Source organism: Engystomops pustulosus, chromosome 5, assembly GCF_040894005.1.
Source record: "Engystomops pustulosus chromosome 5, aEngPut4.maternal, whole genome shotgun sequence".
Classification (NCBI taxonomy): domain Eukaryota; kingdom Metazoa; phylum Chordata; class Amphibia; order Anura; family Leptodactylidae; genus Engystomops; species Engystomops pustulosus.
Genome location: NC_092415.1, coordinates 130,344,247 through 130,365,334, shown reverse-complemented (window position 1 = coordinate 130,365,334; position 21,088 = coordinate 130,344,247). Strand labels below are relative to the sequence as shown.

At 40.0% G+C, this 21,088-nt stretch overlaps 1 protein-coding gene across 5 annotated transcripts in view; it reads left to right on the top strand.

The window, feature by feature from the left end:
• The window catches only part of TRIO (trio Rho guanine nucleotide exchange factor), a 373,142-nt gene that overhangs the window by 137,861 nt on the left and 214,193 nt on the right, over positions 1–21,088 (top strand). For all 5 annotated transcript variants that reach the window (XM_072153041.1, XM_072153043.1, XM_072153042.1 and 2 more), the window contains exons 22-25: positions 4,988–5,182; positions 14,965–15,080; positions 17,172–17,238; positions 19,914–20,023. In XM_072153041.1, the coding sequence (XP_072009142.1) occupies positions 4,988–5,182; positions 14,965–15,080; positions 17,172–17,238; positions 19,914–20,023 (488 nt within the window). The remainder of the gene's footprint in view (positions 1–4,987; positions 5,183–14,964; positions 15,081–17,171; positions 17,239–19,913; positions 20,024–21,088) is intronic.

The following is a 21,088-nucleotide window of genomic DNA, read 5'->3' as shown; positions in this document are numbered from 1 at the left end:
TGATATTTTCAGGGGATGCCTTATTTTTCCACGAACAAGAATTACAATACAATACAATACAATAACACAATATAGGCGGTCCCCTACTTAACCCCTTAAGGGCGCAGGGTTTTTCGGCTCATTTCTCGCTCTCCAACTTCAAAAATCCATAACTTTTTCATTTTTACGTGTACAGACCTGTGTGAGGGCTTATTTTGTGCGTAACAAATTTTACTTTCCCATAATGTTATTTATTTTAACATGCCATGTACTCCGAATCTGGAAAAAAAATTCCAAATGTGGAATTTTTTTTTACGACTTTCACTCCAAATTTGCTCCAAATAACACGCCTACTTTATTCTTTGGTTCGATGCGATCGCGGTGATACCAAATTTATGTAGGTTTTATTGTGTTTTAATACATTTTCAAAAATTAAACGAATGTGTACACAAAAGAAAAACATTTTTTTGCCATCTTCTGACGCTAATAACTTTTTCATACTTTGGCGCACGGAGATGTGAGAGGGGTCATTTTTTGCGAAATGAGGCGACGTTTTCATTGCTACCATTTTGAGGTCTGTGCGACATTTTGATCATTTTTTATTTCATTTTTTATGTTATGTAAAAAGGTGTAAAAGTCGCATTTCGGACATTTGGGCGCCATTTCCCGCCTCGGAGGTCGCCGCCGCCCGTAACCGTTTTTATATTTTGATAGATCGGGCATTTTGGGACGCGGCGATACCTAATATGTTTGTGATTTTTACTGTTTATTATGTTTTATATCCGTTCTAGGGAAAGGGGGGTGATTTGAACTTTTAATATTTTATTTATTTTTTAAACTTTTTTTTTTTTTTCACTATTTTTTAGACCATCTAGGGTACATTAACCCTAGATAGTCAGATCGCTCCTACCATATACTGCAATACTTCTGTATTCAATATATGGCATTTTTGCAGCACATTCATTACAATGAGCCACTGGCTCATTGTAACGAATCTGCAGATGCCAGATAGTCTCGGGTCAAACGAAGACCCGAGGCTACCATGGCAACTGATCGCCGCCCCCCCCCCCCGGCGGCGTTGAAAGGGTTAATAGGCGCGATCGGTGCAAGCACCGACCGCGGTTATTAGCGGTGGGGGTTTGCTGCAATATGCAACAACCCCCACCTCTGTATGAAGAGGACTCAGCCCGTGAGCCCTCTTCATACATCCCTTATACCTCTGCGCCGTAGAGCTACGGCGCAGAGCGTTAAGGGGTTAAGGACAGACGACCCCTAGTTACAGACGGACCTCTCTGCTCACTGTGACCTCTGGTGAAGCTCTGTGAATGCTTTACTATATTCCCAGACTGCATTGATCTGTTTGATATTCCCAGCCTGTAATGATGTTTTATTGATAATTCTGGGTTCTATTACAGCAAAAAATTTGGAAACTCCAATTGTCACTGAAGCATAAAATAAATTTGTCTGTAGTTACCATTATAAAATACACACTTTCAACTTGCATACAAATTCAACTAAAGTACAAACCTATGGAACCTATCTTGTACATAACCTGGGGATTGCCTGTGATTATTGAACAAAAAAAAATTAACGTTTTAGTAAACTGTAGTCATGCCATTACATACATCTGAATTCCATCAAGAAAGTCTTGTGCCTCAGTCTCTGGTATTTACATTTACTGATCCTAATATTTATGAAAAAAGCAAGGTTTTTTATTTAAGGGGGTTATCCGAGTTAACTAATCATTTAGGACCGGACTGGGGCAGGCTATTTAAAAATAATAAACGTGTACTTGCCTCATCCGGCGCTGCTGATGTCCCACGCAGGGGTCCGTGTGAACTGTGCCCCTGTTTGTTTACAGGGGCACAGAAGCTGTGCACAGGGAGCTTTCGGTCGGCGACGTGGCCGGCTCCTCCCATCCGTTCCTTATCTCTCGGCATTATAACCGCAGGGAGATGGTGTCGAGATGGTGGGAGATGGGAGGTAAGTACATGTTTATTATTTTTACATTTCCTGTCCCAGCCTGGTTAGTTTACTCGGATAACCCCCTTTAAGGACCATCAAGTCATCAACTTCTCTAACATCCTTATAACACTGCAAACTCTGAATTTCATGTTGAATTTCTTGTGACTCCATTTTTCTATGTTTAGCACCTTCTATACATGACCCCTTGTTGTCCGGGTATCTGCTTACTGCTTTTGTAGCGCTACAGGCAGTGATTTTATCCCATGAATTCTTGCAGTATATAAATGATCTACCAGTACTAATGTATGGCGTGGGGGAGCTGTAGCAATATTTGCAATGTAATCCAAGCTCTCCAATATGCAATTAAAGATTTTTAATTAGATTTTAAATGTTTTCGTCTGGTACAACAGCCTTTATCAAACACTGAAAATATGAACATGAGAATACAAAATCAGTGAAGACAATAGTAATATACAAGATGTTTCAATATATGTACACAGTATACATGTTGCATGGTATATATGGTCTGTACATGAGCTTCAGTATATAACAAAGCATGGTTACTCAATCACAGTACAAAGACAACTGGTGGTTAAGTGTCAGATGTGGATAGAAAGTCATCAGGGGGCTGGGGGAGTCTATAGCGAACCTATGTACGGGAGGTAAGAAAGGAAGAGGTTATCTTACCATTAGGCCAGTGGAAACGAGGGAGATGCAGGATAGAGACACCTGGGAACAGTACAGCAGTTCTCCTGGAATTGTGGTGCTGACTGGCTAATGGTGCTGCCTGCTATTTGTAGTGGGTCGCAGCTTGTGAGCGCGCACTGTGCCTGACCGGAAGTTGCGCCATCTCGGCACTTGCGGTTTAAGGGTGTAGCAGTGAGCAGCTTCATTCTGGGTGTACAGCGGTGCCGACCGGAAGTTGCGCAATGCCCGGTTTCCGGTGTCCGCATGGAGAGCTATGGGGATGCGCTTGTGTATGGCATCTGTTGCTATTGGGAGGCGGGGTTGCAACAGAAGTGCCAGGAGACTAGAAGAGCAGTGGGGAAAGTTGGGAGAAAAGGAGGAGGAGAATAATATGGAAGAGGCGGTTAATTAGGGGAGAGAACAGCAATCTGGATAATCTATGAAGAAATATAGGGCTGTGCAGATCTTACCACCCCCCGAGGACTAGGTCACTTTTTAACGAATCTGAAATGGAATAGACCTATAATGATGTTTGTATACAGACGAATTAAAAACAACAGAACAAAACAATAAGTACAGTAGTTGGTAGCGAGTGTATAATATACAGTTACAGGAAACTCGCTATGTCGTACTCTCGGTTAAGTCCATGGGGTTTCATACTCTGTAGAGTGTGGACCCAGAAGGATTCTCTCTTCTTTAGGAGTTTCACTCGGTCAACGCTTCTCCTAGGTCGTGCGATATGTTCAATCCCTTGATACTGTAATTGGGATAGATTATGGTTGTGTTTATGGAAATTATATGGGACAGGTAACAGTAGGTTTTTCGTGCGAATGGTCGACTTGTTGACCTATCCTGGAGCCTACAGTTTGGGTGGTTTCACCTATGTAAATAAGTCCACATGGGCACTTAATTAAATAGACCACGTAGGATGTTTGGCAGTTAAAACGGTCCTTGATCGGGAAACTTTTCCTTTAGTGGGGGTGATGAAATTTATCCCCCTTGATAACGTTAGTGCATTGTGAGCACTGAAGGCATGGGAAGTTGCCTTTTCTTGGAGTCTGTAGGAAATGGTGGCGAGGGACGCGAATGTTGGAACCTATGTCAGCTCTGATGAGCGAGTCTTTCAGGTTTTTTGGACGTCGAGCGCAAGCCAGAGGGGGTTTCTGGAATGCTGTCACAGTGGGATGGGCTTTGGAAAGAATATTCCAATGTCCACTTATGATGTTCATGATTTTATTGCTTGCAGGGTGAAATGTATGGACAAAAGGTATACGTTGTTGTGTTCTTTGTCAGGTATGTTGAGTCGTGGTTTTTTTTTTGGAGGATCTGTTTGTGGTAGCCGTATGCAAAAAAACGGTCTGTCTAAGAGCGCCTGGAGCGTCTGGCTAAAAAAGGTTTTGGGTTCGTATTGTAGTTTTCTTGTCCTGAGTCGGAATAGGAAGTGTCTCTTGAGGTAGAGTGACTTTGTTGATGTGAGCAATGAAATTGGAAGTTGTAGCGCCATCTGTAGACTCTTGCATTTGGTAGATTCCACTGTGTGGCGATAGTCTGTCAATGTCCTGTTGAGACGGTCTTTTAGGTTGGAGAATTCTTCTGCTGAGAGGGTGGTTTGTATTTGTTGTATATTACTTTTACTGTTGTCATCACTGTCACTGATTATGTATTCTCATGTTCATATTTTCAGTGTTTGATGTTGTACCAGCCGAAAACGTTTACGCTTGAAATTTTCGCCGTTCATCCTAATAAAAATCTTTAATTGCATGTTTGGAGTGCTTGGATTACATTGCAAATATAATATTGGAGTTGGATCCCTAATCCTTCAGCACCCTACCAATCTGATGTGCACCAATACCTATTAAACCTCAGGAGCTGTAGCAATGACTCACAAGGTCTTACTTTCAGGAGAGACCTTATATTTCTAGGTCACTAAGTTTTATTTTTGGGGATTGTCTTATTTTTGGGAAAACAGGGTAGCAGTTTAGAAAATGAAAGCTGAGCTCTGATTGCCAAGAGCAACTAGAATAGTTTTTCCCTCACACTTTTGATAAATCTCCCCCACAGACTGCAAACGTTAAGGCATAAATAACCATTGACCTGAGAAAATATGTATTTGCGCAAAACAGGCTGTCCCTAATCACATTTTGCTTTCTCGCTTTTGTACTTCACAATAAGAGTTTTCAACTACTCTTCGGTGAGTTCCCCTCCGTCACTCTTGAAAGTTTCACATTGAAAACTCTGTTCTGCCCAGTTTGTGAATAAACAAGTAACATTTATTTAAGACTGTCAACCTATTGTAAACCTTTTGTTTTACTTATTTGAATGTTAAAAGTAAAATTATTTTATCAATCTTTTGTAGCAAACTAAAGAAAGGGTTAAACTGTTGATTCAGCTTGCGGATGGCTTTTGTGAAAAAGGACATGCCCATTCTTCAGAAATTAAAAAATGTATTGCTGTGCTGGATAAAAGGTATCGAGATTTCTCTGTACGCATGGAGAAATACCGTACAAGTTTAGAAAAAGCATTGGGTATTTATAATGATTCCAACAAATCGGTAAGCATTAAGTCACTCAATAACACTTACGATTTTTAAAGCATGCTCTTGGATAATAATCTACCTGATTCTATTTTTAACAATGAATATATGTCAAAATATTTCACTACTCCTTTCTACTTTGCCTGTTACATATAATACACAGGGCTGCCTTTACAGTTGCCATGTACGGCGGGTGTAAGTTATGACTGAAAGATTGCTGGTGTAAACAAATTGGGGCACATTTACTTACCCGTCCATTGAGTGATCCCCACTGTGCGTTGTCTGGCGATCATAGACTCCAGCGCGATTCACTTAGATCGTGCACCCGATTTCCTGCTTGTGTCGCTTTCCTGCTCAGGTCCAACGGAGTTCACTATCTTTTTCCCGGTGCATGTAAGTGCTTGGCTTGCGACACAATTTTAAATGTTAAATCCCGCGCGTTGTCCAAATCCGTCGGATCATCTGACGCGTGCGCCTTTTAAATGTGACGCAAAAAGGTAATCGTCGGAATTTCCAGCGTTGGTGCGGTCCGCGGACCCTTAGTAAATGAGCCCCTTTGTATGCTGCAGTAATACATGTCTGCTGTTTGAATTCAGTTAATAGTTATACCAGTACCGGTGGTCCCCTACTTAAGAACATCCGACTTACAGACGACCCCTAGTTACAAACAGACCTCTGGATGTTGGTAATTTTCTGTACTTTAGCCCTAGGCTACAATAAACAGCTATAACAGTTATCAAATGTGTCTGCATTTAAGTTTTATTGTTAATCCTGGTTCCTATGACAATGTAACATTTTTAAAATCCAATTGTCACAGAGACCAAAGAAATTTGTCTGTAGTTACAATGATAAAGTATATAGTTCTGACTTACATACAAATTCTACTTAAGAACAAACCTACAGACCCCATCTTGTACATAACCCGGGGACTGCCTGTATATTCTATCTCTGGATGTCGTCACTTAGGTACAATTGACCAAATACAACATTAAAGTAAATCAACCACGCCAGGATCACCTAGAAAAGAAACATGCATGGAGCGTGCAGGCAAGATGTCTGGAGTTCCAGCTTCTAATTATGCACACCCTGCCACCTCCCTCCCTCAATTTGCTAATTATGCACACCCCTGCCACCTCCTGGTAGTATGGGAGAGCGAGGTGATGTCATGTGAATTCACTTCCCTCTCTCAACATGGGAGAGGGAGGTGACTGGGGCTTGCATAATTAGCCGCGTGGAGCTCCAGACATCTTGCCTGCATGCTCTATTCTGCTAATTATAAGATTTTTTTTCTGGCTGATCTTGGTGTATCAAGACTAGCAATGTACAGCAGCAGGATCAAAATGTATCTGTGACCTTAACACATCCTTAATCCACAGTACCAGATTTTGCTAATTCTCTAATAAATCATAATAGCATGGGTTCTTACCCTATTTTCAATTAGCCAATGTGCATTAAAAGTACAAATACAGGAGGGAGTCATTACTTATCAAATGAGGCCCCAAAAGGTATATTCGGGGGAACTGGGGGAACACTAGACTGCCCCTACTTTTTCCCCATAAATCCTGCCCTTACAAGGGCAGTCTCAGAACTGCTTGTTTACTAATAGTGCTCACCAGACTTCGTAGAGGGATATGATGAATGCATAGCAACTCTACAAAAGTGCAAACAAAACATGGAAACACCACAATCAGTATCCATTCATCTGGGTGTTCACCATCAGTATCAGTCCGTCTGGGCGCTTATAACAGTCATTAATCGTGTGTCCAGATAAAACCTACCTCCTATTGGGGTTCGCCTCATCTTGGCAGGTCTCATTCTCATTCTGTACCACAGGGGTGGCCATATGTAGAGTGTGGAGTTTAGAGCCTGGATGCTGTATTGCGCATCCAGCTCAGTTACACTAACAGGTAGATGTAGAGGAACTGTACTCTCCCCAAGTCATCAGGGACACTCCCTTCTGCCTGTGTCATCCCTGAAGGCTGACATCTCATTACTTAGCCAGCCAAAGAGCAGGCAGCACATGTCATCTGCGCAGATCAATTGGGGGGGGGCTAGTGTGTGAAGGATTTTAGATTCAGCAGTGATGAATAGCAGCTGTATTAGGGAATTAATTGTGTGTTGGTGTGTCTAGAGTCAATGGTCAAATTCTTAGGGCAAGTGTGAAGGAATCCCCCCCCCCCCCTTCAGTACATTGAGGTCCGCTGAAAGGGTATGTGTGTATCCCTACCACTTGGATGTCGCGCCTGTGGTGTGGGGTATAAATAGGGAATGCATGGAAGACTTCAGTGACATGAACCAGGGTGCATTCAACTGGCTATCCTAGAGTAAATGACTTGGGAGCCCTAGCCGTTCACCATAGATAAAGCATGATTACCACACATGAATATAAGATATGACCACTGACTATATTGTCTCAAACTATAAATAAAAGTTACATTTTAGTGACCAATGGGTTTAGATGTCCTCATTGGACAATTTTTGTGTTGTTGATCATGAATTCCCAACGAATTCAGTCACATAGCGGTCAATATATATATAAACTGTATTGCCCTTATCACAGATCAGGGCAATACAGGGCAGAACCTGGAACGTGTCTTTTAGGAGACAACCAGAAATACCTTGCGCTATTAAACTCTGCCATGTTTTTATTGCAGGATCAGAAAAGCTGGTACGTATATCCAAGTTTTTAATTGAAGCATTTGTCCATTGTAATTCACCTCGACCAAGTCACGGGTGGTATAGTTCCCTTATACGTGAACCTGCTCTTGGGCTGGTGGGAGGCAGTCAACGTCTTTGGAAAGGAACTATGTGCAGTTACACCATAAATTGAACTATTTTTAAGATGCATTGATGTCTTTGTCTTATGGTGGGGGAAAAAGACAAATTTATCTCTGAGCAAGGAGAAACTGCAGTACAGATAAGAGTGTTCCTTGCGCAGACAGATGAGTTGCAGCTTCGTTTTTAGGAGGGAGGATATCCTGATACAGTATTGAGGAAGGCATTTCAGGAGGTGCGGTGTCTGCAGAGGATTGAAATCATGAGGGGGAAAAAGTAAAATTTTATCCAATCAATGTAATATATATAGGATTTTGTTTACATACGATAGCGGTGCAGCCAAATCGAGAAAATTCATAATAAAATATTGGGCCATGTTACAAATAGATGATGATCTTTAACCCCTTCCCGACATTTGACGTACTATTACTGCATGGCGGGAGGTGCGTTCCCGCAAAATGCAGTAATAGTACATCAAGCTTCTGGTGCTGGCTCCTGAACGGAGCCGGCGCCAGAAGCTGCGGGTGTCGGCTATATATTCTAGCCGACACCTGCCTCTAACACCCGTGACCGGAGATTTCTCAGGGGCATTTAGCTGGAATCAGTGAATCACTTGTTCAAGTTAACCTGTAAAAGTAAAGAAAAAAAGGAAAAAATACTAATTCAACACACTTTTGAATAAAAAGAATCAATTAACCGGTTCGCGACCGCCCGCCGTGTATTCACGGCGACGGTCGGGTCGCGCTGCATGGAGAGGGCTCACGGGCTGAGCCCTCTCCATAGCCGGTAAGTCTTTGCTGCATATTGCAACTATAGTGTAGTATGGCAGTATATGATAGGATCGATCAGACAACCTAGGGTTAAAGTACCCTAGGGAGTCTGAAAAATAGTGTAAATACAAATAAAAAAAAGTAAAAAAAAAAAATTATAATAAAAAAAACCTAAAATTTCAAATCACCCCCCTTTCCCTAGAATTGACATAAATATAAATAAACAGTAAAAATCATAAACACATCAGGTATCGACGCGTCCGAAAATGCCCGATCTATCAAAATATGATAACGGTTTTTCAATGCGTTTAACCCCGTAACGAAAAATAGCGCCCAAAGTCGAAAATGCCATTTTTAAAAATCTAAAATAATCTATAAAAAGTGATCAAAAGGTCGTACAGTCCTAAAAATTATATCATTGAAAATATTATCAAATTTCGCAAACAATGACACCACCCACAGCTCCGTACACCAAAGTATAAAAAAGTTATTAGCGCAAGAAGTTGGCAAAATCAAAAATAATTTTTGTACAGGAGGTTTTAATTTTTGTAAATGTATGAAAACATTATAAAACCTATACAAATTTGGTATCCTCTTAATCCTACCGACCCAAAGAATAAAGTAGACATGTCATTTGGGGCGCTCAGTGAAAGACGTAATATCCAAGCCCACAAGAAAATGGCGCAAATGCGGTTTTTCACCATTTTCATTTCATTTGGAATTTTTTTCCCGCTTCCGAGTACATGGCATGGAATATTTAATACCATCATTATGAAGTGCAATTTGTTACGCAGAAAACAAGCCGTCACACAGCTCTTTATGTGTAAAAATAAAAAAGTTGTAGATTTTTGAAGGTGGGGAGTGAAAAATGGACATAAAAAAAACAGGAAAGGGCCCGGTCCTTAACCAGTTAAATAAAGTTAAAGTCCCCTAAACACAAACATTCCCTATACACATCTAATAAAGTGAAAAAACCTGAAAATCACCAAAATACCCCACATATTTGGTATTGCCGCTTCCATAACAATCTGTACAATAAGTCCGAAACATTATTGGACCTGTACTGTAAACGCCGTAAAAACAAAACGCGAAAAACTCTCCAAAAATGTAAATTTTCATAAAATCCCTTCACAATAATGTTCCAAAAAGTGATTAAAAAAAAATTATGTGCACCAAAATGGTACCACTAAAAAGGACAAATCAACACGTAAAAAATAAGCCCTAAACTAGCTCTGTCAACCAAAAAGTATTAAAGTTATATCTCCGAAAAGATGGTGATGCAAAAACAAATGAGATTTTTCTTTATATTCGTTTTTTTCTGTAAAATTTTAAAATATATAAAAAAACTATATAAACTACTATAATCGTAGTGATCTAGAGAATAAAAATATTATAGTATTTTTAGTGTACGGCGTACGACCCCCAAAATAAAGAACCCAAAATTGACAATTTTCTTTTCCTCCATACATTCAAGAGTTAATAAATTCTCATCAAAAAGCTACAGTCCCACTAAAATGAAGTATTTGTAAAGTGCATCTCATGTCGCAAAAAATAAGCCCTTATATGTCCAAATTGCCAAAAAAATAAAGATTGTATAGCCATTATAAAGTGACAATGCATAATCAGCTCTGAATGGCGCAGCTTCCCTTCGATGCCCTGGCGTGTGCCCATACAGCAGGTTACCACCACATATGGGGTATTATTATACACGGGAGATATTGGGTATCAAATGTTGTGGAGCGTTTTGGTATTTTATCCACTGAGAATTTGTACATTTTATGAAAAACACATTAATTTAGTAAAAAAAAAAATTAATTTCAAAATTGCATCCTATTTTGTTTTAACCCCTGTAAACCAATTAAAGGGTTAACAAACTTCATAAAAGTTGTTTTACGTACGTTGAGGGGTGTAGTTTCTATAATGGGGTAATTTATGGGGTTTTACTTTTTATTTAGGCCTCTCCAAGTGACTTCAAACCTGAGAGGGTCCTTCAATAGCAGGATTTTGCTATTTTTATGAAAATGTGAAAAATTTAGAATTTTTCCAAATTTCACCAAATATCTGATTTTCTCATAAATAAATGCAAAACATACCACCAAAATTTTGTAACTATCATGAAGTACAATGTGTCACGAGAAAACAATTTCAAAATCACTTGGATATGTTAAAGCGTTCCAAAGTTATAACAGCTTATAGTGACACAGGGCAGATTTGAAAAAATGAGCCGTGTCAGGAAGGTGAAAAGTGGCTTCGGTGTTAAGGGGTTAAGAAGTGATTGGACCTATACCCCTCATCACATTTAGATAAAGGCTGATCCTTAAAGGGTAGGCTGATAAAAAGTTACTTCTAGGATCTGCACTTCGTGCCTTACTTTGAAAGTCGAAGGGTGCTATTGATGGCGAGGTCTGTGTAGCATGCCTTTATATGTCAACTGGTAACACCTTTTTCAGTAATGTCACTGGGATAACCTTTAAGATAAAGATCTATATAAACTGTAAGAGTATAGGGGTTACATATAAGGCAACCTGTACATGTGTCATGGAATATGTTGATAAGACGATTAGGGAATTGATGAGAAGGATTGGTGACCATGTGGGGAAATTACCAATAGAAGAAATAAACTAGCAAAACATGTGGAGATCTATCATTATGGGGACCTGTCAGTCCTCAAATTTATGTTAATCGACCTCATTCCCTACCCTGAACAGGAAGGGGAGTGAGATAGAAATATCCAATAACGGGAGGTGAAGTGGATTTATGTGTTGAACACACCGGCCACTAATGGTCTACATGATCAATTACATTGTGCTTTGTTTGACAACATTAGCAAAATATGATCTCGCACAGTCCTTCATTTAGAACCATTTGTTTTTGTACTTCTATCCCCTTGGGTGATTATAAGTATCTGTGGGTTTGACGTTTTGATAACCTGTACACCACTGAGTAACAGACTGTATGTGTCCCAAAATGTCCACATAGCATTGTTGGAATTAAGATTAATGTAGGCCATAACTGGCATTTATACTATTTTTAACAAGTTTATTACTGGGCATGGTTCTCCTAGGTGACGCATTCCAGGTTCTGCCCCTAGTTGATCTGCGCAGATGCCGTGTGCCGCCTGCTGTGTGGCTGTCTGACATGTCAGCCCTCAGGGATGACAGTCAGAGGGGAGTGTCCCTGATAACATAGGACGGGGTTGTACTTCAGTTGTTTATCTGCCCATAAGTTTAATTGAGCCGGACGTGCAGTACAGTGTCCAAGCTGTACACTCCATGCTCTACATATGCCCGTGGTACAGAATGAGTATGAGAGACCTGCTGAGACAAGGCGAACTTCAATAGGAGGAAGGTTTTTATCTGGACGCATGGTTAATGACCCTTATGAGCGGCCAGATGGACTCATACTGATGGGGTCTATCCTTTAGATTGGAAACTCTGCTCCGTCCCAAAGACATGGGGGGATTGGATTACCTGGTTGTCAACCTCTACTACTTGTTGGCAGCCTATTCCTTTTTCCTGGACTTATTTCACTGTAGGACCTTGACGACATGGGCGGGCCTGGTGCAAAAGGTTTGTCCTAGAGGCCTTGCCACTCTCCCTTGGACTTGGACCCTGGCCTATCATGACCCTGTCTCCCTTTCCTTCACTATGGTCCACACTACGCACTCAGAGGGGTGGGACTAAATATCTCCCAGATTGACCCCTATTCCCAATTGTGGACAACCCTGCATTTCCACCCGGCAGAACTGGGGCCCTTTTCTTGCTCAATCTCATAATAAACCACTCAGATTCTCCCAGGTGTTGACGGGATCTACAATACAACCTCTAGAATTTCTGATTTCCAGTGAGACACCCACCTCCAAACATCTTCTCCTAAACAACCAAACATTTTTATGACTCAATTAAGAACCACAACGACTTGTTGCATGTCTAGTCTTCACTAGATTGTGACAACACAATCCCAGCTCAGACCCCTTTTGAAATACCTGTCACAGCCGTGCAAAACCTGAAAACGTCGGAAGATCTGACGAAAGTGCAAGCGTGGACCCTTAGTTAATAAGCCCCAGATTTACTCCAAAACATGGCTTCACTGGCAATCATTTCTGTCCTACCCTGCATACCGTGCACTCCAGGATTAAAGTGTCTGTGGGAAGGGTGGACCCACTTCTGGCCTCTTTATGCGCTTCCTGCTGCTCACCTCCACCCCCTTCCTTCAATCCTTTGCCTCCTCTCCTGTTAACCCTCTGGAAGGTTCTCTCATTTGTTTTTATATTTCTTATTTCACAACGACCTAAAGCTATAAGTATGACTATACAACTTGATGCTTCATTCTATATTGTATTTTCACTACTTTTGTTTGCATTACCCTTGCATGGCTAATGAGTTCTTTCTACCCTAAAAGGCAATGTGTAGCTATCATACTACTGTCATGCCATTGTTACTTTATTCCAGCCTGTTGCTTAATAAACCTTTTTGAATGTTTAAAAACCTATATAAATTTGGTATCTCAATGATCAGACTGACCCAAAGAGTTATTGGGGAAGGGGAGGGGGGGCTCTGGACTGCAAAGTGTAAGCCTTTAAAACGGAGCCAATTAATATTGCAAATTTCCAAGAAATATACCAGATTGGTGGCCAATATATTGTGCATGGCTTATGTTAACAGAGAACCATACTCCACAATGTTGTCCAGGGATATGCAAGATTATAATTTTGGAATGTGCTTTTGTTGACATGACAGTCTTTTAACCTTAGGCTTCTTTCACACGAACATAGGTTTTGCCCGGGCTGGGAACTGGGCATGACATACGTCCCAGTGGAAAGACGAGTGCTCCTCACCCCTCCCCTCTCCACAGTGAGGGGACTGTGTGTAGGGCACGCTCTATCTTTTTTCCGTTGCCAGGACTGTACAGTAACTCAAGTTTGTGCTCAACATGCCGTGCACAATGCAGTTACATGGCGGTCGTAATCTATCTGCTGTTTGTACTGCTAACCTAATGCCATATACGGTCATGTGAAAGGGGCCTTAGACTTTACTGTTTTTGATTTTCTGTTTTTTTGTTCCCTCTGCTTCTACAAACCATAACTTTTTTTTTTTAAATTACTTTTTTTTACTGAGATGTATTGGGGCTTATATAGGGCACAAAGGGTTCTTTCCTGCTGTCTGTATGTCATATTCCATGCAATGTACTGGGAAGCTTTAAAAAAAAAAAATCCAAATCCAGTACAATTGACAAAAATTGTGCACTATTTGTTACAGCTAAATTTTACAGCTTCAACTTTGCAGTCTATAGAACCCATCCAGTTTTTTCTAGAAACTGTTATTATGAAGCGAGCTCAACTACCCGCAAGCCCAATTTGGCTTATAGTCGAGTATTTTTTAAAAAGTACAGTTAATACTTCCCTCTAGTGCTCCATGCACCTCTTCCCTATCAGGGCTCTTGTGTTGCAAAGCAGGTAGAGACGGGTACTTGCTGTGACCAAAACATTTCCCACCCTAAACTTGTACCGTTATTGAGTTCATTATCATTACTCACTCCCTGAGATACATTATAGTGGCTTCAGGCCAAAAATTTGTTTGCAGTGTACTTATGCTATGGGGGTTGTTTACAATAGTCACCTAAAAAGTTAAAAAGAACCATCAAAAGTCGTAGTACATAGACTGGAGTCAATTTGTGTCAAAATATGAGCCTAAACAGAAAGTTGCAATACATGAATTTAGTAAAATCTTGGCTATACAAGTTTACTGAATTTGGTGCAAACAGGTAACAAGTGACTTCATTTTGTGCAAGGAAAATTTGCAAAACCGCTTTTACACTACAATTGTGCCGAAACAACACCATACATAGACCAAAAAAAACCTGTTATACATCACCCCACTAATCGGTTTATACTCTAGCATATAGAATACATCTTTTTCTAATAGTTTTTTTTTTGTGGCTTTTAGTAAATAAAAGTTGCATCCTGCATTTTTTTTTCCTCACACTTCAGCCCCTACTTCTTCACAACTAATCGTTTATCATCTCTAATTTATTCTGAATTCTTATCAAATTCCTGTACATTTCTTTTGCCTTCCAGAAATTTATAATATAAGCCTGTATCCTGAAATTTAGGATTAAAAACCTTTTGGGGAAAAAAAAATATTTTCTAGATAATATTAATTATTTAAAGATGCTTTCGTTCTTTGTAGCTATAGTACCTAAAAAAAAAATTCTAAGTTTCAATTTATTTTTATTTACCATTCTGTCTTTATGCAGAGTAAAAGTTTACAGTTAGACATAATTCCAGGAAGTGCACCTGGATGTGAAGTAAAGCTTCGAGATGCAACACATGAACTGAATGAAGAAAAACGGAAATCTGCTCGTAGAAAAGAGTAATGTATTTGTTCTATTATATTTTATTATCATGTCTATTACATTCCAGTGAATTCCCATAGCATTTTTAAAGGGGAGCTGTCAGGGCAATTTACGACACCAAATAACCAAGGTCCTCATGGATTGGTGGTTTCATGTCCCAAATCGCTGTTTACCGAGTCCCTCCATGGGCTTTATATAGAAAAAATCATTTATTCTTGCCTGGAGATGAGTCTGATGAGGTACATCGGACCCATCTGTTGTGCTTCCCAGGCCTTGTCAGTTCTTAAACGGAGCTAGAGCACTATGCCCTTGCTGCATTGCGCATATGCCGCAACATCAGTCATGTGCAGTGAAGCCAGGGTGTAAAATGTTGCCTTCACTGTGCAGCTGTGGATAGCACTGGAACAAGGTAAGTTTTTAAAAGTTTTTTTTTCTAATAGCGCACAAATATGGACTTTCTAAGCAGCTATTGGCAACACTAAAGCTCCCACATGTCCATATGGACCAGCAGTTTAGTATCCCAAATCACCTTTACACGTCCTCTTTTACTAATTGCTATATTATGTACTTGCAAATTTAGTTTTCTAGGGTAACTGTACCTTACAGTAACCATTAAAGAGGGTCTGTAACAATTCTTTGTTGCTGTCCTTAGGAAAACATATTACAGGGATGCATTCTGTAACATTATTCCTTTTGATTAATGGTACAAAGAATAGTTAGGCGTTTACCCTTTTTACAAATAGAGTGATCCATTTGCCTATCCACAACTTATTAATAATAAGCTAAAGAAAGAGCATGGAGCATGTAGGACGGCGCCTAGTGTGACATCGTTAACAGAGGGGAGATGTAACTTTGCCTTTCACCTGATAGCCTGTGTGTGTCTGTGTGTGTTTGTCTATGCGTTTGTGTGTGTGTATGTATCACTTTTAACATCAAATAAGTAAAAATCACCACAACACCACTACATATTGGGTATCAACACGTTTGTTAAAACCCGTGCAATAAAATGGAACATGGCGATGCAATAACAATTGAGTTCTATATTCTGCAAAACAAGTCAATCATAAAAAATAGCTATATAAAAGTTGTATCAGCAGCTTCACTGGAGCATTGTGACATGAATATTCCTGATTCTGTCAAAGCTGTGCTGATGATTAAATGCTACAGACCCAGCTCTTCAGGGGCTTTACCTGCAGAATGAAAAACACCTTATGCATTGTGAACCAAACATACCTTGAGAATGCTGTAGCTACACTGATGCAGGTTCATATCTTGGTTAATCCCTGAGTTGAGTGTTTTTGCTGAAACAACAATTATAACATTCATGACCTTGGCTGGGCTGGCTGTATACTACTGAGGGCTGGCTGGGCTGGCTGTATACTACAGGGGGCAGGCTATATACTACTGGGGGCTTGCTGGCTATATAGTGGGGGGTCTGTGATCAATGCATTTCCCACCGTCGGCTTATATTCGAGTCGATGGGTTTTCCCAGTTTTGGTGGTAAAATTATGGGTCTCGGCTTATACTTGGGTCAGCTTATACTCGCGTATATACGGTTCATGTCAAGTGCTAGGACAAACACTGAACCAGCCATAGAAGTGACAGAGCTTCATTATCCTAATATTTTATCTGTTTTATCTGCAAAACCACTCAGCACAGGGATTAACCAAGATATGATCCTGCATCAGTGTAACTACAGTGTTTACTTCATAATGCATCAAATCAAATGATAGGTTACCTTTAAAGATAAACTTATCAACCAGGGGCTTAGAGTATGGACAAAATCTCAGAACTGTCTTATAGATGTTCCAGGTTTTAAAATTGTTAATAAATTTGGCGTGTCTTGAACTGTTTTCAACAAAACTGTCTTAAAAAGTTTCCTGTGTTGGTCCACTGTGGATCACAGATTACTAAAGCACTCACTTTTGAAGCCATGAAAAAAGGGTCAGTATTGTCCTAATTTAATAACTGTTATAATATAAGGCACATTTAAAGGTTTAATATATAATTATAATTAAAAAAATAGTTATTAATTCTTGCTATTCATTGTCTGATTTCTTTATTTTATGTATTTGATTGTATTGTTTTCCCCCCCCCCTTCCTTTTAGGTTTATCATGGCTGAGCTTATTCAGACCGAAAAGGCCTATGTTAGAGATCTGCGAGAATGTTTGGATGTAAGTTACTCATTAACTACTTTTTATTTAGACCATAAACTTTCCTTAATTTAGATTTAGGGCTTTGGAGTCTGTTATCATTCTGGTTGAATTGTAATAAGATATACTGACTCTGATTCCAAAATATATAATAAATAAACCCAGTTAGATCAATGGAGCATGTGCTGAATATTTTTTCATAACAATTTGGGAAAATTATGAATTGTCTTTTCCTTTTGAAAGGATTTAGGCCAGAAGTGAACAACCTTTATTGGTCCAAAGGGCTGTGTTGTTATAATGCTCAACTGATCAACAACCACAGTAAAGCACAAAATGTCACCCCATAAATTATAAATACCAAAGTTCAGCAATAATTAACCAAATACTGCATCCCCAGTATTTATTGAAGTCCTAGAGCCAGGACCGGCACCAGCACTGTGCATACTTGGGCAAGTGCCGAGGCTCAGGGCTGCTGAGGGGGCCCACATAAGGAATCCATAGCAGTACGGGGGCCTGTATCTAATGAATCCATAGGGGCTTAGGGGTCTTCTACAAAATAACCATGAGGGGAACAGGAGACTGTTTTAGTTTCAGAACTTTTTATGCCGCCACATAAGTTTACTGCAAAGGGGCCTACTGAGGCCTGGCGCCCAAGAGCCTATTAGAACCTGGATCTGACCCTCGCTGAGCAGATAATAATGGAGAGATCCCACAGGACACAGAGCAGAGCTGCACCGAAAACGGTACAGCTAACAAGGGTTGTACCGATACCAGAATTTTGAGTGTGATGCGATAACTTAAGAAGTATCACAATACTTGATACAGATACAATTTTTTGGAGGAAAAAAAAGTGTTATGTTAATTCAACATTTAGGGTGCGGTCACATGTGTCTTTACACTGTATTTAGAAACACAATGCAAACTTCTGGGGGCGGGGCTGAGCCCGATCACATTTGTGTTTCAATGAAACACATTTGATCAGTAACTGTCAACCAGTATTTTGCGAGGAGAGCTTTTTTTTCATGACCGTTTATTATATGTAAAATATATTGTAAAGGTTTTTGTGTAAATATAAAATGTATAATTTATTTTGTCATTTCAATTTAACCTTCTAATGACCCATGAGGTAATAGCACGTCACAGATCGGCTGCGGGTGCATGGAGTGGGCTCACGGGCTGACTTACCGCTAACGCCCGCAATTGGTACTAGCACCGATCGATCGTGTTAGCCCGCACATCGACGCTGGCAGCTTAAAAAAGATGGCGCATTGGCGTGATGGGGAGCATCGATCGGTTGTCATGACAGCCTTCCGGAGACCCAAGGCTGTCTGGATCTAACCCATGTTAATTGCACATTGTAATATATGAGGATGAAAATCCCCATATACTGGCAGTACATAGTAGGATCATTTAGACAAGATAGGGTTAAATTACCATAGGGGGGTCTGAAAAGTAAAAATACAAAAAAGTTAAAAAAATAAATAAATAGAAAAGCCTAAAAATTCAAATCATCCCCCTTTCCCTAGAATTGATATAAATATAAATAAACAGTAAAAATTGGGTATCGCCACGTCCGAAAATGTCTGATCTATCAAAATATAATAACATTGTGTTTAAACCTGTAAACAATACGAAGAAATGATCCAGCGCTTGTGTTAGGAAAAAATACTCCAGGCTTTTTATTTAGTATCCATAGGAAGGTATTGACATCACATAAACCCTAGCACTGCGTCTAAGTAGTGGACTGCAATGTCCAGCCTACGCGTTTCGAGCACACGTTCTTTGTCAAGGCTCACACATATCTGAGAGGGAGCACCATTATATTGCAAATGTTATGCACAGATCTGACCCTAACTGACAGATAAATTCAACATCCGTTCTACATCCTCATATCCATACTAACATGCATTACAGTTACAATAACCTATACACTTCGATTACCCATATGTCTATGCACTGTTATAGAGAGAGATAGAAAATCTATAACAGCCTTATTGCTACCAAATGCTGTCAAAATCCCCTTTTCCCCAGACTTTTGGGGACAGGAAGACGGTGCACTGTGTGTGGGAACATAAGAGCAGAGTGTAGACAGGACAGAGCAGACATGATGAAGCTTCCTGTAATCACTCAGCAGCTGCAGAGCTCCCTCACCCTTTCTTGACCCTCAGGTCTGTAGAGCTCCAGTGGATGGGCTGTCAACCTAAAGGCTTGGCAGATAGAGAGGCTTTGAGAGGAAAATTGCTAATTCCCATCACTAACACACACGCACAGAACCCTCCTCGTCTTCATACCCTGTCCCTGCTCAGCATGTTCCCATTCTCGGCAGTATCAGGGACTTGAGTGATATAGGAAACATGTGATCTTACATCACCACAGGTCCTGTAGGCATGTCGGATGGTCCTTCAGCTTGAGGACATAGACTGACAGACATTAGTGACCACCCACTTCACCTTTGGTGAGAAAGATTTTTGTCAAACAGTTTCAGAATACTAGATGCCATAACTTTAGAAAGAAAAGGAGGAGCAGCACAAAGTAGGCATTGTTCTGTTTGTTTTCAAAGGGGGAATCGCATTTAATTATTTGGTAAAATCACTATAACTAATTTTTTAACTAAATCATAATATTTTTTCCTTTACCCTTATAAGCTGTCCATATAAAACTTAAAATATTTCTCTTTTTATTTTAATGTATTGCAGACATATCTGTGGGAAATGACTAGCGGCGTTGAAGAAATTCCACCTGGCGTTGTAAATAAAGAACATATCATCTTTGGGAACATGCAGGAAATTTATGAATTTCATAATAAGTGAGTTATGTTTTGAGCGTGGGGCTTTTTGTTGTTTTCTTTGTGGAATGCTCTTTTATCAGTACAGTTTCTGATCATTTATAGAGGGTGTGCTTTACCAGCGGAACCTAAATTAATAATCTTTAATAATAATCTTTATTTATATAGCCCCATCAAATTCCATAGCGCCTTACAAATCAGAGGACATACTTGTCAGAATATTATACTAAACAAACGATCAATGAATGCAAGCATTCTATACTACCACTAAAATTATACCCAGAGAACACAAGAGACCAGGCCCTCATTTACCTTGTAAAACAATTAATCTACACATTTGCATCAAGTTCTAAACCGAGAAAAACAAACTCATTAAGGTACATAGATGGACATTAATCAGTTAGGAAAGAAAAAGGTCAAATGTTCAGGTTATCTTGATGCATTTGGTTATATTCAATCCATAATAAAAGGAATAAAGTCTTCAAAGCAAACAGTTAAATTTTATGATTGAGACCATGTGAAACTGTGCATCTAGCTCAAATTCCAGCGACTCTTACTTTTGGACATTTTTCTGATAAAATCCCCTCCCCTCCAGTCATGTTAAACCTTTTTCCATCCCGAACACCTTTTGAACCCTGAAACTTTTCTATTTTGTTCACTATTTAAATGACGGGACAGGGATTCTCTTCAAATACTTTATTAATATTTTTATTATGCTCTTTTTTATTCTGGTCAGTAAAGTTCATTGGGTTCGCCCTATATACATCTGTAGACATATGTAGACAAAGACATATAATACAATAAACTACTCCTTTTGTTGAACTGGAAATAAGGTGTTTAACCCCTTAACGCTCTGCGCCGTAGCTCTACGGCGCAGAGGTATAAGGGATGTATGAAGAGGGCTCACGGGCTGAGTCCTTCATACAGAGGTGGGGGTTTTTGCATTTTGCACAAAACCCCCACCGCCAATAACCGCGGTCGGTGCTTGCACCGATCGCGGCTATTAACCCTCTAAACGCCGCCCGCAAAGTCGCGGGCGGCGTTTAAAAGACGGCGGCGCGCGGGCGCCGCCATCTTTTTTTCGAT